This window comes from Lutjanus erythropterus, chromosome 23 (genome assembly GCF_056507025.1).
Source record: "Lutjanus erythropterus isolate fLutEry1 chromosome 23, fLutEry1.hap2, whole genome shotgun sequence".
NCBI classification, from domain to species: Eukaryota; Metazoa; Chordata; class Actinopteri; order Lutjaniformes; family Lutjanidae; genus Lutjanus; species Lutjanus erythropterus.
This window is the reverse complement of record NC_139339.1, coordinates 22,649,431-22,665,408: the sequence shown is the minus strand read 5'-3', so window position 1 is coordinate 22,665,408 and position 15,978 is coordinate 22,649,431. Positions and strand designations below refer to the sequence as shown.

The 15,978-nt window shown below is 37.3% G+C and overlaps 1 protein-coding gene across 6 annotated transcripts in view; it reads right to left on the bottom strand.

Moving 5' to 3' along the window:
* nrxn2b (neurexin 2b) overlaps positions 1-15,978 on the bottom strand; it is an 884,227-nt gene that overhangs the window by 649,005 nt on the left and 219,244 nt on the right. For 5 of the 6 annotated variants that reach the window (XM_084712252.1, XM_084712251.1, XM_084712247.1 and 2 more), the window contains exon 4: positions 12,889-12,918. The exons of the other annotated variant lie outside the window; for it this stretch is intronic. In XM_084712252.1, the coding sequence (XP_084568378.1) occupies positions 12,889-12,918 (30 nt within the window). The remainder of the gene's footprint in view (positions 1-12,888; positions 12,919-15,978) is intronic. 6 annotated transcript variants of the gene reach the window in all.

Genomic DNA, 15,978 nt, shown 5'->3' with positions numbered 1-15,978 from the left:
AAATAAAGTCCTCTTTGTTTAAGTCAAGTCAGGCTTTATTTTTGGGTTTTCTACATCTGCATAAAAATTGTTTCTCAGTTGGATATAACTAAAATAATTCCTTAACTGCATAAAGTTTGAAATGAAGCAAGCATGTTTTTAAACGTGACTAAAAGGGTCTAAAGCCGAGTCATAGAGCACATTGTGTCATATGGCAACATGCTGTGTTTTTATTATAAATTCACAGGAGAGGATTCAAGAGCCAACCCGTAGTGTGTGAATACTGCCTTCCATCTTTCAGATTAAAGTTTTGGTTGACTGATTGGAGAAGATAGGGAGGGCAACAGAGGGATGTCATTTAAATTACTATATTTAACTTTCAGATGTTTTGCTGCTCCAACAACAAACACGGAGCCTCTCCGTTTTCTGATTTCTGAATTTTGTTTTGTACTGCTTTGTTGAGCCATTGGTGATATGAATGAAACAATGATAACCTGTTGTTATTTTGTTATTTTGCTCCTCTTTTGATATGCTTGCGTATGGCCTGCATGTTTGCATTAGTCCCTTCAGTTTTTACTGGCATTGTACTTGGAAATCAAAAGGTAAAATAAAAACAAAGTCAAACTCACAATACTATGATTTAACCGAGGAGGGCTTGGATTGAGTCCTATTAGGGGAATTTGTTGTGTGTGTGTGTGTGTGTGTGTGTGTGTGTGTGTGTGTGTGTGTGTGTGTGTGTGTGTGTGTGTGTGTGTGTGTGTGTGTGTGTACACGTGTGAAGAGCAGAGTGCATCCATTCCCTCGTAAAGTGGGAATTTGCTGTGTGTATGATGCGTCCTGTCAGTTTCTCTAAGTGAGGCCGCCAATAAAGAAGCGTGACTAGCCTGGGAAACACAATGCAGGCGTCCGATCAATCTCAGAGAGGGGGGCAGAAGGGCCGGGACTGTCACACACCTCACACTGTCATTCGCTTCACCCAAGGGACCCTGTGAAGGTCACTCAGGGTAGCCTCAGTCCAGCCCTGTCGATCAGCATCAGCCTCGTGATTGCGATTACGCCATTAACAGGGACTGTACATCATTGACCTTAACAATGGGTTATAAACTTTCTGATATTATTTGATGTATAGTGTTAATTAGACCACATCTTTAGACTTCCTGTATCATGAAGCAACTCTTGTACATATCTTTGTGCGGCTTCATTTCATATATTTTCATTTTAGCTTGGGCACAAGCTCTTTCAGAACTATTTCCTGAAGCAAGAAAGTCGATATTACTGTTTCAGCTTCTTGCAGTTGTCTCAAAATATTCTTTCTACATTTTGACCTTTGCATGTTTTTGTATATTTTTCATAGGTATTACAACTTTATTCTGGAGTGGAAGGAACTTAAATTCTGAGCACAGCAGAACTGATACTCTGCAGCCACAGTGGCACCAAAGCCACAGATCTTCACATCCCAGGCTTCTCTCTGTATGGCTGTGAGGACTGTGTGCAGCAGATTCAGACTGCTGTAGAGCTCCATCCATTTTAGCCTGCTGCTGTGTCAGGAGAAATTGCTGCCTGTGTGAGGACTTCTGTCATCCTGGCCTAATGTCTCTGCAGCAGCCTCGCAGGCTCTAAGCCAGACAGCTCACCATGCCCAGGCTGCTACAGGGTGGAAGAGGTCACTGAAAAATTCTAAATGATCATCCCTTGGGATGCACAATAAGGAGGACGTTTTTAACAGGATGAAATCATTGTGTGTGAATAACCGTGTTTAAGGTAAAACAAGGTAAATTCAAATCTTCATTAAAATATCAGTTTTGTTCCTACTTTACCAATAAGTCAAGCTTTATTTAGAGGTTAGTTTAAAGTTCGAAGTTTCAACTGACAGCTTGAAAAGTTCAAAATATGTGTATGTAATGGGGTTATTTGGGATTGGCTCCTGTATCTAGAAGCCCTGGATAAGAAAAATAATTGGTTCCTAAATAACTGGGTTCACCCCCAAGTGTGTGTTATCTTTGCCCTTGTGTATATTGTATATCAAATTAAACCTTCATACTGCTGACACTCTGATCAAGGCTCCATGCTGAAATGTGAGTGTGCTGTCCTCCCTGACTTAAAGATTTGAGATGAGCTATCTTTTTTAAGGAGTTTTAAAACTGACAAATGCAACCATCAACATTGTTAAGTTTAATAATCATCCAATACGTTTCCCCAAAAGAGCTCCCCTGCAGTGTCACAGATTTGTTAATTCATACCTTTGGCTGAGCTTTTTGTGAAAGGCATTAATTCAACCAAGATTTTTAAGAGTAGGAGAGGAGAAGGCTACTAAACCATGTCAATATCTGCAAAACTGATACTGGATTGCCAGAATAATAAGCATATAAAAGAGAGTAAAGCAATAATGTATTGTTTGTCTAAATTAATATACTGTGTTAAAGAAAGCAGCATGAAAACTTTGCTAGCCAGGAACAGTTATATTCAGATTTATTCCCTATGTAGTTTTTAAGTAAGTAATCTTAGACTTGAAAAAGGAGGATGAGGTTTAAATAAATGCTTACTTGCTGTATGATTAGTCTGACTGAATCATCACTAATTATCACTTAAGATCAAATCATGCTGCAACACGGCCATAGTTGGTAGTGCTGGAGAGCAGTTCAGTGATGTTTCTGTCCATTTAAAGTACAAATAAAAACAACACTGCTGTGCAGTAACCGTCTGAAAGAACGTTAACAATTGGGAGAATGCGACACGATAAACTCAGATAATTAACAGCCAATATGTACTACTCATTTTTAAACACAGTTATTATTTTGGTGAAGTCATCAATTTAGAACCAAACATTTCTATTGATTTGTCGTTTCACTTTTTCACCTTTTGCCAAAAAGTGCTAGAATGACAATGTAGCCCATAATATGGCAGCAGAAAATAATCAATATTTTTGGTAATGAATCAGAAAGACACAGAACACAATTTAGAGATCATTTTCAATGTTATGAACATCAAATATATTTTGTTTCTCCAGTTACTGGCATTTGGTCAAAATGTTTTTCCACTATCACTGCAACAATTAATTTATTGCTCTACATGCCAACTCGCCAGCACAATTTTTTTCAGCCGTTTTAATATTGAACCAACTGGTCTTTTGTATTTATGCCATTATCCCCACTGCTCTGTCGTTTTTTTTTTTTTAAATAAAACTGTTTGTTTTGAAAACTGCGGGTATCTCTTTATCTCTGCCAATATGTCAAGCCATAACCAATTTAATGAGTTATTTCACTGTGTGTGTGTCTGCGTGTGTGTGTGTGTGAGAGAGAGAGTGAGAGTGAGAGTCAGAGAGAGAGAGAGAGAGAGAGAGAGAGAGAGAGAGAGAGAGTGGCAAGACCAAGCAGGAAACCATAAACCAGGAACAAATATTGGTATCATTTAGAAAATATTTTTCTAGTCTTCCTAGAAAGCTATGATTTAAATATTGATTAAAATGTGAAGTGGTGGTGGAGGAGCCGAGGGCAGGCTCCTGCCATCCTTTTTAGGGTGGGACCTTTTTTACCCATTTAATGTAATGATTGTTTTTATATGTTTGACTTCTCATTGGTCCACTTATAACTTCCAAATTTCATCCTTAATTCTCTGCCACTGTCTTGTACACGAGTGGTGGGATTTATCATATTAAGAAATAAATTATGACATGCAAATCGATAATTACTTTAAAAAATCACTAAAAATTACATTTTAATAATAAATTACATTGTACTTTATCAGCCCATTTTTTTCTGATTTGCATTTTGCATTAATATTATCTGTCAATGCAACAGCTCGTTGTAGCAGCCTATGTACCATATTATTAGATTATAATTATTGATTCATTAATGTGTTACATATGTTAGCATTTACATGTTGGAGCTGGTAAAAGTGGAGCTAGTTTTAATTTATTTGGCTATTTTTTTTACATAATACATACTGCTAGGTAGCTTGTAAATTTTCATGTGCAAAGTAACTAATAACTATTTTCATATAAACATGGTGGTGGAAACAGTTCAATATATTCCTCTGAAATGTAGTGGATTAGAAGAATAAAGTTGAAGAAGAAAACAGATAAGAAAATATACTCAAAGTGTAAGCATCTCAAATTTGACAAATTTGACTAAAGTGCAGTTGTTGGGTAAATGTACATTGTTTTGTTGTTTACAACAAAAATAAAGGCTTGCCTCAAGTTTTGATAGACCCCACTCACCCAACACACTATAAACAGCATTTGTCATTGACAGGTGTGAAACTGGCAACTAAATGTTTGTTATATTTAAAAGTTGTGCCCTTGTTTGTTGTAATGTATGTGATAGGCCTATATATTGACCTCCTTGATAAATACTTATCTGCAGTCTGCCTACAAGGTGAATCTGGAAACAACAGATTGAATACAACAGTTTTGTTTAAGAAATCTTATTTTACTGCTTTATTTTATTTATTTATTTGTTGATCATAAGTAGGTATAATTGGCCACTCAAAAGAGGTCTGGAGAGATGGTAACTCCAGCAGAATTTAAAAAAGGGCAGTGGGCAAATAGGCAGCTCTCAGAAACCCAATTTAAAACATAGGTCTTTTAAAGCCATATTTATGTGAAAAAACTAATAGATATAAAACTTTGCAAATTATCAAACCCAATGGTGATCATTTTCAGGTGAGAAAGTATTCCAACTAGTCTAAGACAAAGATTTAGATTTGTATGACCAGAGCCAGCTATGCAAATTTATATGTAAAACACCGGTACCTGAGGGCCAGCACCAATAGAGAGATTTTTTTTGGTTTGAAGCATCTTTAAACAATATTTTGTACTAAGATGTAGCAACTTAAAATTTTAAATATGTATTAATATTTCAGAATTTGGTGTTTGTCCCTGCAATTTAGAAAAGCATCTTACACAACATTTAGAACAGGAAGCCCAAATAATCATAAACATTGTTAGTAGAGTAATATTAAAGTAATGCACACTTGTGTCAATTCTAATTAAAATGCCACATAAATCAGTTGAGGTGAAGTACTTTGACTAGATATAGACACGTGTTGGAGTAGTGATAATTTGCAAACCTAATGAGACTGTTTCAGATTCATGATATGAGAACACTATTAAAAGTCTTACATCAATTTTTTAATTAAAAGGCTGGTATATACATAAAATTATACATAAAATGCGTAAAGTATAAAGCATGAATTCCTGTTGGTGTCATGCATGTCTTGAGCTTCACTCCTCTTCTGTGTGTTTAAATAGCTCAGACCAAACACAGAAGCACATGGACTTCATAAACTGCCCTCAGTAAGCTCAGACAGAGATGGCTATCTTGACCTGGACCTAGTCTATTACATTCGAGGTTAGATACAGATCAGGGCTGGATATTCCCTTCATTTTCCCCCCAGTATCTCCAAGGAGATCTACATTAAACCTGCCAAGAGACAATCTCCCAGGGCCTGGTTAATTTGATTCCCAGTATGTATCGTGCAGGCCTCTCCAAAAGAGGAGGTGCTGGTGGCGGCAGGGGACTATATTCAAATAGAAACCAAATGGTCCGTGGGCAAAAGGATCTGCAATTCCAAAGGCAGGGGGGTGGAACTGTTGGCGATACAGAGCCATTAACTTCCACATTTTTTTCTATTACAAGAAACTGCAGTTTCATTTATTTAAGGAATTCTTAATTAGTTTGTTAAAGCGGAAACACCTTGAGGGCAGATGTTTGTAGCGACACATGAATACCTCGGGAGACAGCTGACCAAGGAAATATGCAACATCTATATTTAAATACAATACAGTATAAGCTGCACAATAATATAGACAATTAATATTACCAGAAATTACCACTATTTACTACTATATGTTTACTGTTAATGGCAAATTATTATTATGTTGTGCACAGTTAACAAAGTGATATTATATTCACAGCTTCAGTTAGTGGGCCTGCAGGAGTGAGCCAAGGTATATGCAACAATTACCTTATCATTAGGTTAATTTCCCATGATGGTTAATGCAATTAGAAATTTAATTTTTAAAATTTAAGTGTAATTTTTACAAATTTCATTACAGTTAGTTTACCAGTCGTCAATATTGGCCTCACAAGTTTCTGGACATTTAAAAGAACAGGTGGTGTGTTGAACCATTTTCACCCCGTGAAATACTGATTTTTATAAGTTTTGCAAGAAATGTTAATATTAGCACCCACATTTTCAGTTTCAACACAGTACATTCCAGTACTTCCTATATAAACCCTATAACGCACTGTGTCATCAATCGCCAACTTAATTTACCCCTTCAGCCCATTTTTGGACCACTGACTTCCATTAAAACCAAACTTTTTGTCCTTCCTGCTAATGGATCATTAAAACAAGAGTTTTAAAATATTCTTTTACTTCCCTGCACTCATAACTTGAAAATTGTTATTTATTTTGGTTTTCACTAGAAGGTACTATTTTCTCACATATGCCATCAGTTTCAATGAGAGGCTTTTCTCTGTTATAGAACTCTTGTGCTGCTAACGCTGCTGCAGACCTCCTGAATATATTTCAATTAAAAAAGCTGTCTGTGATTTTAGTGATGGTATAGTGTAGTGTAGATGTGTGATTTGACAAATAAATGTGTGTGTATGTGTTTGTGTCTGTGTGTGAATCCAAATACAGACACTGAAATTAGCTCAATGTAAATTCATATAAAACTATATCTTTTGATCTGACAGCCAATCGAGCCTATGTTCATTAACTTGATAAAATTAGAAATTCATCCTGCACTTATGCAGGATGATTGTGATAATTGTGATATTTATTATTTTCCAGATGTTTTGTGTGTGTGTGTGTGTGTGTGCGCGCACGCGCAGCAACAGAGAGGTGCCCTGTCCCTCCTTCTCATTGAAAAAAGCTGCAGTGGCATCACATAAACAAGCTGGAAAGGGTTAAAACTCTGAAACTGATAATGATTGATGATGAAGATGATTATGGTTTTTATGCTCAACCCCTAAGTTGAATAAATATATAAGAGTTTTTGGGATTGGCATTTAAATCATATTTTTAGTCATATTAATCATAAAGCCCTTAAATCACTGTATCAATTTTAAATCTGATCCTGCACAAAAAATAAGAATGCATTAAAACCAGTGTTGTTGCTATTCATTGACATGTACCACACTGTTATAATCCCCTTCAAAAAATCAACTTGGCACTTAGTGTATTGTTGTAGTTAGTGTTTTTTTCATAAAAAAAAAAAAAATTAAGAACTCTGTAACAATTTCATATTACATTCATATTCATCATAAAGGCCCAAAATAGGGCAGAAAAAAAAAAAAAAAAACATTAAGGATTTTTTTAAAGGATACACTGAAGGTTAAGTGTGCAGTTTCTCTTAAATAATGTTGCAGTTTGAAGCGAACCGAGATTTTGCTGATTTTATGTTGATTTACTGATTCTCAGGGCTGAAATCCTGGGTGTCCACAAGTACATTATACAGTTCACTTCTGTCTCATCTGGTCCCACTTGATCCAATACTTAATAGTTCATGATGTCCAGATCTCATATTAGTTCATAGCCACAGGGTTTGGACATTACTCATCACTCAAGATTGGTCAGAAATTCTGTATGTTTCATCAAGATCAATATAGATTTGATGAAATCCTGTTGGATTTTATGACACAGTCATGTCCATTTTGTTACATCTGAAGGATAAAATAAATAGATTACATATTTAAAATATGCCTGTGTGCACATTCCCTCCAGTTGTTTTGAGGGTGCTCCTCCATATTAATTTACTATTTCTTTGAAACTATAAAACCTAGATCAAGCTGGACCAAAATGAGCAAGAAGTCAAAAGTTGCAAAAGTTCTGTTAGCTTTAGATGAAGCTCAATTTCTGCCCCTTTTTCCACCTTTGTGAATGTTGTGCAAAATGTACTCGAGGCCATTGCCCCTCGAAAGTTAATCACATCACAGTGAAAGTTTGACCACAACATCTGGTCAATAGTGCACTGCCATCAGGATAACCTTGCAATAACTTTATTATTTGTTTTTCTCTCCTCCCACAAATTAACCCAAATAGTTTCCTCCTTCTTCTGCTGCTGCTGTTTATACAGAATTTCTACACATTATAAAATCTAGACTTATCTCACCATACACCCAAACGTATGAACCAATTAAGAGTGGTGATATTACATCTTACAATCAATTATACAGACTCCCAGCACTGAAACAGTCATGAGAAACAAAAGTGAGTATTAATACGTCATCATGAAGGTGGTAGCTGCAACTAATTTGTCAAATCTAAGGCTAATATACTAACATTACTTCACATTACCTTACAACTCATCTGTGGATGTAAACTGCAGTTGTTGTGGTTAGTGTGGGGGATGTTTGATTGACCTGAAACCTTGAAATGTAACAATTAACCAGCTTTCGAAGCACTGGTTTTGTTCAAAGTAAAGGGATGAGCTGAGGATCAAACATTTGAAATCAAAGTAGGTGATAGCACATAGGAAAATGTCCTCATTGTAGCATCACATATTGATGTCCTTTCTATTTTTAACTGTAAAAAGAAATTGCTTATTACCTCCCACATAGTAATTTTTTTAGGCAATAAAAATTTTATGGATTTGTTTCATCCATATTTATGCATGAGAATTTGTCTTTGTTTCTTCACTGAAATTATAGTGTATAAGAATAATGTTATTCCAAGATTAATATTTAAGTGTGAGTAGTAAAGCTTAGCGGCGGAGAAAAATGCTCTTTTGCTCACATTATAACAGTAAACAGTTAGGGTGATGTTTATCCAAAAAATGTAGCCTATTTCAATGACTTTGTCTGGTGTAAATGATTCTTCAGGGAGTTCATGTCTGTTAAACCCCTTTTTAAATGATAATCACTTTTTATGTTAAATGTAATCTGTTGCTTTCCTAACATGTGGCCAAATGTGTGGGGTTGGCAGCCGTCTTACAGACGGGCAGATAGAGATCAGCAGTGACTGAAGCCTGGGGTTTGTCCTTCCTACAGCTGTGAAGGACAGCCTTGGGTTTGAGAGGAGACTGACATTGATTTTCTTGGCCTGGTTATGTGATGGCTGAGGCACCTGCCTCTGATCGTTAACAGTGACCAAAACATTTTCTTTTCTTGAAAGCGTGTCTGTCCTGACACACACAGACACATGCATGTGCTCACAAACACTGATTTTAGGACGGTTGATGCCTGAAGCTGAAAGTGTATAAATCCTCCAGTAAAAAAATCATCTAACTCACTAACATGTCACACATTCTTGGCTTAACTAAATAGGTCTATTGATTTGTCTGATTTTGATTATGATTTTGATTGATTTTTTTTGCCTGTCTAATGGAAATAATGTATTAATTCTGGCAACATGGTGATCTATATAAACGGCTGGCCAAGCATCGTGTGATGAAATGAGCAATTATTTTGAACTCTGTTAATATGAAGTCCACCCGCTAGGTTATTTACTTTATAATTTTTGTTTTCATTGTGTGGCCTATTTAATGGGATTATAATAATGGGAATGGGATTCTGCATGTTGGGATTCTGTGTAAAACATTAAGAAAAATAGAATGTAATCATTTACAAATGGGTTAACCTGTTTACCTGTGACATGTGACAAACTTTTTTTTTTTGCATTCCACAATGTTCCCCATCTTTTATTGTCCCTGTTCCAACTTGCTGCGAAATCAATTAAGTTGATGTAGATTAGCAAGTTAGTTAGTTGTTTTTCTTTAACATTAGCCAACATTAAGATGTGTCTATATATGTGGCTTTTATGCATCCCCCAGCAAAATCTTCTAACCATCTTCCAAATTTGATTTTTTTTTCCAACACAGACAAGAGTCAGTTGAGTATGTCAGAAAGGATTAGCAGAATTGAGACCACCACTGAATGTCTTTTTTATAAATAAGAATAAATAATAATAAATAAATTATTAATGAATTATTATTGGTGACATGCACGGTAAATCAGCTTAGCTGCATTTGATAGATTTCATTTATCCACTAGACTTTTTCCCTTACCTTGTTTGCCACAATCCCAAACCCCATTTTCTCTTATGACATTTTCTGTTCCAGCTACCTTTCAAGTTCAGATGCTGCTGCTGGACCCAGGTAGACACGAAACGCACAGCTATAGCCTGGATATGGTGGATCGGAGCCTGAACGTCTGATGCTGAGATCAGGGCGTGTATCAGGGGAGATGTTGGACTTGCACAGATGCTCTAATGTCAGATTTCCTATATATCTGGTATGTTCTATTATCTTGCTGTGTGCTCATCTTTCTTCGAGGGAGTGGCTGGAGTAAATAGTCAGCACAGGTTGGGGTGGACTACAGACAGGGATCAGAGTTAAATGGCAGCAGGTTGTGGGAGATACTATATGGAGGCAGAGGAGAGGCTGCATAGAGATGAAGGGATTATGGTTATGATTCATCTTGTGGTGGCAGAAAATGTCTGCTGGGGATAGAGAAATATATTCCGCCTTTGTGTTGAGCAGTATTGGAGCAATGAACTGGTAAACATCTTGCTTGATGATGGTTAAAAAGTGGGTATTGTGCAATTGAGGGGAACTATTTTACACAAGTCTTCTCCCGGGATGAGCTCTGAAACAGAGCTGGGGTTTGAATGTGTGATTGGCCAAAACATCAGACATTAAAAAGGAATACAAGTCTATTTCTTTGTAACAGTGCATTAAAAATGGCGCTAAGGCTGAGAAATCAGTTTAGTTATCAGTTTGATTTAAGATGATGAGTGACTGGCCCACTACAGCAGCAGTTACACCCCATGCAGTCTGTCGTTTGGTGAAGTTAAGCATGATATACTTGATAGAGTTAAGCGTTCAGAGGCGTCACCAAAACGTAAAGTATGGCTGAATTACACAGTTGTAACTTGCAATTTTGTAAGGCTGGGCATTCCTTATGGTGGAACCACACAAATATGCTTTGTTTTAAAGTAGCAAGGAGTCACACTGAGAAAAACTCATGTATAGAAATTAGAAACATTTTGATGCATCAAGACGCATCAATAAATATTTTATAATCACATCATAGCCCTCTGAATTGGAATCGCTTTCAATTGTGAGGGGCCAACAGATTCCCACCTCTACTGGAGATGCTTTTCACTTTGCTTTGTCTTTATTTTTTTAACTTGTTAAAATGAATTAAGCGCAGAGACTTATGGGTGCTTGTGCACAAAATATTCATAGGTCATCTTCTGGGCACCATTTCACCTGCAGTGGAAGAACTGACAATAATAGAACTTTTTTTTTAATGATAAAGCAAGTTCATGCAAATCATTTTACACATGGATGGAACGATAGACGCCACTGTTGTCTTTGATTCTGCCGCTGCTGCATTTATCACATTTCTTCACAGCAGTAATTAAAGTTTAATCTCATTTTTCTATTTAACCTACGATGAGAACTAAGTATCAAGAGCACTGATATAATGTTGAAATATAAACTTTCGACCACTTTCTGTGAAGCTAAAATCCAACAAATACAACAAAAAGACTGAGGTGAATTTGGTGCCAGCTCTCACACTGTATAGGGGCTAAAATGACTAAAGGTTGAAGCGGGTTCATTAATAGTCAAAGCAGTCAGAATCCTTTTCAAAATTTTCCAGTGAAACCTGAGCTTTCCTTTGAGTGTTCAGTTTCTTGAGACGAGGGGAAAACAACTTTAATCAGTGAAAGAGTGTCGGGCTGAGTCGAGGGAAAGGGGTTGTTGCTGAAGTCTGCATGAATCACAGACTCTGATGGTAGAAGAGGGAAAGCTCTCTCCACACCAGTAAAGGTCAGAACATTCACTGGCTACTGCACTCGTTCACTTCCTTTCTCAGTGGTGAACTTTGCTTTAACACTTTTTTCTATGGACTGTCCTCACTGGGAGGCCAGAGGCAGAGAAAGGTCAGAGAATGAGGAGAACATAACTGGGAGGGATAGTAAACAGTCAGCCTGGATCTCGGTGTGTGGTTTAAAATGTATTTTGGCTGCAAGAGCACTCAAAATGACATGAAATTTTCACATTAAAAATCTGTTGCTCATGATTTAAAAAAAAGGTCAAATGCACAAAAGGTCAAAAGATGAGGAGAATAAAGTGTGAGGCATAAATAGAAGTGTGTTGTAGCAGGCATTAAACAGCTGTGGTGTAAATGAAGACAAAATACATCAAAAATAGCATCCAGTGTTCATAGCAACATCAGAACAATGGCAGACACATTTTCTCATAAAAAGGAAGTCTAACACATAATATTGAGGTTAAATCAGAACTTGAACTGTAGCCCTTTAAAAAGAAATCTAAATGCCAAACAATGGGAATGTCAGCAGAGTGGTGATGAGAAACTCTGCACATTCGACAACACTTTCACCTTGAAGTGTTAAGTGAATGGAAGTCTGGACACATTTTGCTTTTGTAACTTTGACCAGCAAACACATTTCCAATAGAATCAGCAGTTTTCTTTGTTTTTTTGTTTTGTTTAAACCCAAGCAGAAGGGATAGCAGAAAAGTGTTACCTTCAGCCCCTGGGTCAGGTCGTCGGGGTCAAAGGTGGTCAGAGGTGAAGGTCCAGGACGTGAGCCATAGGACAGGACAAGGGGTGGGACACACATTGGTGGAGGTCACAGAAAAGCACAAAGACATGGCGGCAGGGAGAGGGAGGAGAAGCGGGAGTCACAACCAAAAAAATGAGGGGATGTGGAGGGAGAGGAAGAAGGGGGTGGCAGTAGGGGAGGATGTCGCAAAGGGGTTAAAAAGACAAGGGAGAATTTGGGAAGAAATGGAGGGACATGGCACCAAGAGAAGGTAAAAAGCAGAGGAGGAGATTGTGAGGGAAAGCGGCAGTTTTGAGGGGTCGGGGGCAAAGAGGCTGAGTCAATTCCTCTAAAAAAACAGAACCAAAATAAAAAGGAATGAACCCATACCTTGGTCGTTTAACGTCAGGTGCGCCAGACCTTGAAAGGGAAAAAACAGAAAAAAAGAACAGAAAGAGGAAGAAAAGAAGGTCATAAAAGGCACGGGAAGAAAAAAAGCATTGTCACAACGTTGGACTGCAGTTTGTGACAGACATCCTGGGGCAGACTTGGATGTCAGAGTTCAAATCAAAGGTAAAAAACGAGAAAGAGAGATAGATAGAGAGAGAAAGAGCGAATAGTAACAGAAAACAAGCAAACACTTCTTGAGTGAGGTGTGGGGGGTTTAGAAAAAAAAGCATTTTCATTTGGCGCAACCCCCGAAGGCTATTGCTCTCACAAATGCTTTTTTTTCCTCTGGAGTACTTATGGAACACACAGAGAACTGTTTGGCAGAAAAGGCTTGAACTGGATTCCCCATCTCCTACTGTACTCAAACCATGAAAAAAAAAAGAATCACAGCTCTCACACAGAGAGGGTCAGAGATAAACCTGGCAAAACGCTACAGGATAAAATGTTTTGTGTTGTCTGCAAAAACCAAGGCCAAAGATTATTCCAAACAGAGTACACACAACATCACAACAACAGCCCAAAATATTTATTTAACTTCCTGTAGGCTATAGAGCACACATCTCGCCAAACAGCACATCAACTGATTTCAAAGAAATATGTCCACAATGAGCTCCTGCTGTTGCTGGTAAACATCACGCCACAGAACCAAGCAAACCATTTTGCATACTGTGGCAATCCATACACACAAACAAACATTCACAATATTATGACTATGTGAAATTCATAACACAACAGTTTCTGGATAGGATTTTTCAAAACAAAGCACGTGTCATCACTTCTTCAATTTCTCATCAAACACAACTATTGCCAATCCAGCCACAGTACAATCATCCCCACAGAAGGAGGGTAGCAACAAACAATTATTATTATTATTATTTTTATCATCAATCAAGCTGCCGATTATTTTCATAAAAAATCAATTAATTGTTTGGTCTATAAAATGTCAATAAATTGTGTAAAATGCTCATCACATTTCCTAGAGCCCAAGGTGACATTTCTAATTTGCTTATTTTGTCCAACAATAGTCCAAAACCCAAAGACTCCTCATTTACTATCAAAAGCAGCAACAAAAAGCCACCAAACCTCCAAGTTTAAGAGGCCACAAACAGCAAATGTTTAATAGTTTTAGTCACTTCTCAAGCAAAAATATTAATCAATTCTCAAAAAAGTTAGAAAATTGCAGCGCCACACAGACATAGCAACCACATTATCAAAACCACCATGTAAGAAACAACAGTCTGAAGAATTCCCACATCCATCTGATCCATCATTTTACACACACACACACACACAAACACACACACACACACACACACACACACACATACATATCTATATCTATATCTCTATATATATCTATATATATTTTTTTTCCCTTTTTTGAGGTTTTAATATCATTCTGTAGCTCCACAGTAGTGTTTCTTATGTATTTAATTCCTAACATTAAATATGGTTTAAGTACAAGTTTCAAAATGTCAAAAGGCTTTTTTCCCAAGCCCTTCTAAAAATACTTTCCTACATGACCTGACATAGGTTTATGCATGATGACATTGCCAAATATAAACCCTGTAGGCTGAGGAAGGTGAGGGCATCAGCGCTCTAACCTACATCACAGCTTTTTGCTGACAACTAAGTCGGCGTGTCCCTTAGAAAAACTCAAAAATGAATGCAGATGGAGTCACCTTTTAACATTTGTGTCATCTACACTGAGAACATGAAAAAAAAAAAAGGTTTATAAAATATTGTAAAGCAGCAGCCTTTACATGTTTACAACCACAATGACACATATAACAATAGCTCTTACTGTTTGAGATAGTATATTCAGCCTCCATACAGACCCGTTTGGGAAGGCTCCTGTTCAGGCATCATCAGGGAAAAAATGCCTGACAGGAGGGAAAATGATCGCAAAATATCTGTTCAAACATCATCACAAGGGTAAACATACACTAGCTTGTCTTGTGAAAGGGGTTGTGAAAGGAAGCAAACCTCAAAACAGAGAAATACAACTGGAAGAAAAATGAAACATGGTCTTAACTATGGCCTAAAGCGAGGTTTATTCCCAAATAAACAGAATCGCTAAAGCAAATTGGATTTAACCCCAGGCAGCACAGAATATCAACAACATTATGTCTGCTGGACTAAAAGCCCCAAAAGGTCAAATCTTTTCAAGCCTACCTGTCTCCTTTTGATCAATACCATTTCAAACATAACACTTTTGGCACAACCAGCACAGTTCAATCTAAATAACCCCTCAGCACCAAGGAAGTGCAGTGTTGCAGCCAAGGGAGTGTTGTGCTGTTCTTCTGGAGAATCATCATTCACCAACATGAAGTCTAACATGTAGAAATATCAACCTATTTGCAACCTAAAAGACCCAGATTTTTTGCCCTGATGTATGAGATTCATAGTTTGGTATAGTTTCAATCTATAATCCTTATTTTCCAAAGAAACGGCCACTGTTGTCTGCCATGGATGGTGATCAAATCAACAGGTAGAAGATATGCAGCACGCCATAAATTACATTTCAGACGCAGAGCTGTAATGACTCAATACAGCCTTACACTTATCCTCTTGAATCAAGGATGTACTAAAATACTGATTTCAGAACTCAAGCAGCAGCAAAACGGAGAGACAGCTCTAATCTCTGCCAAAACATCAGCTTTTATGCATAGTAAATGAGCCAAGGTGTGTCTCCGTGACATCCATGCATCGACATTTAAACCATGGTCTGGCTAACTGAGGTGCCTGACAGCTAAGGTTACTTAAACATTCAGTTGTTGCCTGCTTTTCCTTGCAGACAAACAAGAAAAAGATAGTGTCTAATGTCTCAGAAAACAAATTAACACACAACTCCGGCCTAAAAGACTAGCTGACACATCCATACCAGCACCAGCGAGCAGGTAAATCAGAATGCAAAGACGACAGAAGCTCAAATGACTCTTGACTACAAGCTGTTCCTATTGTCCTCTTTCTTAATAACATCTGTGATTCAGGGGCAGAGGAAATGTACAGGCAGAGTGTTTTATTTAT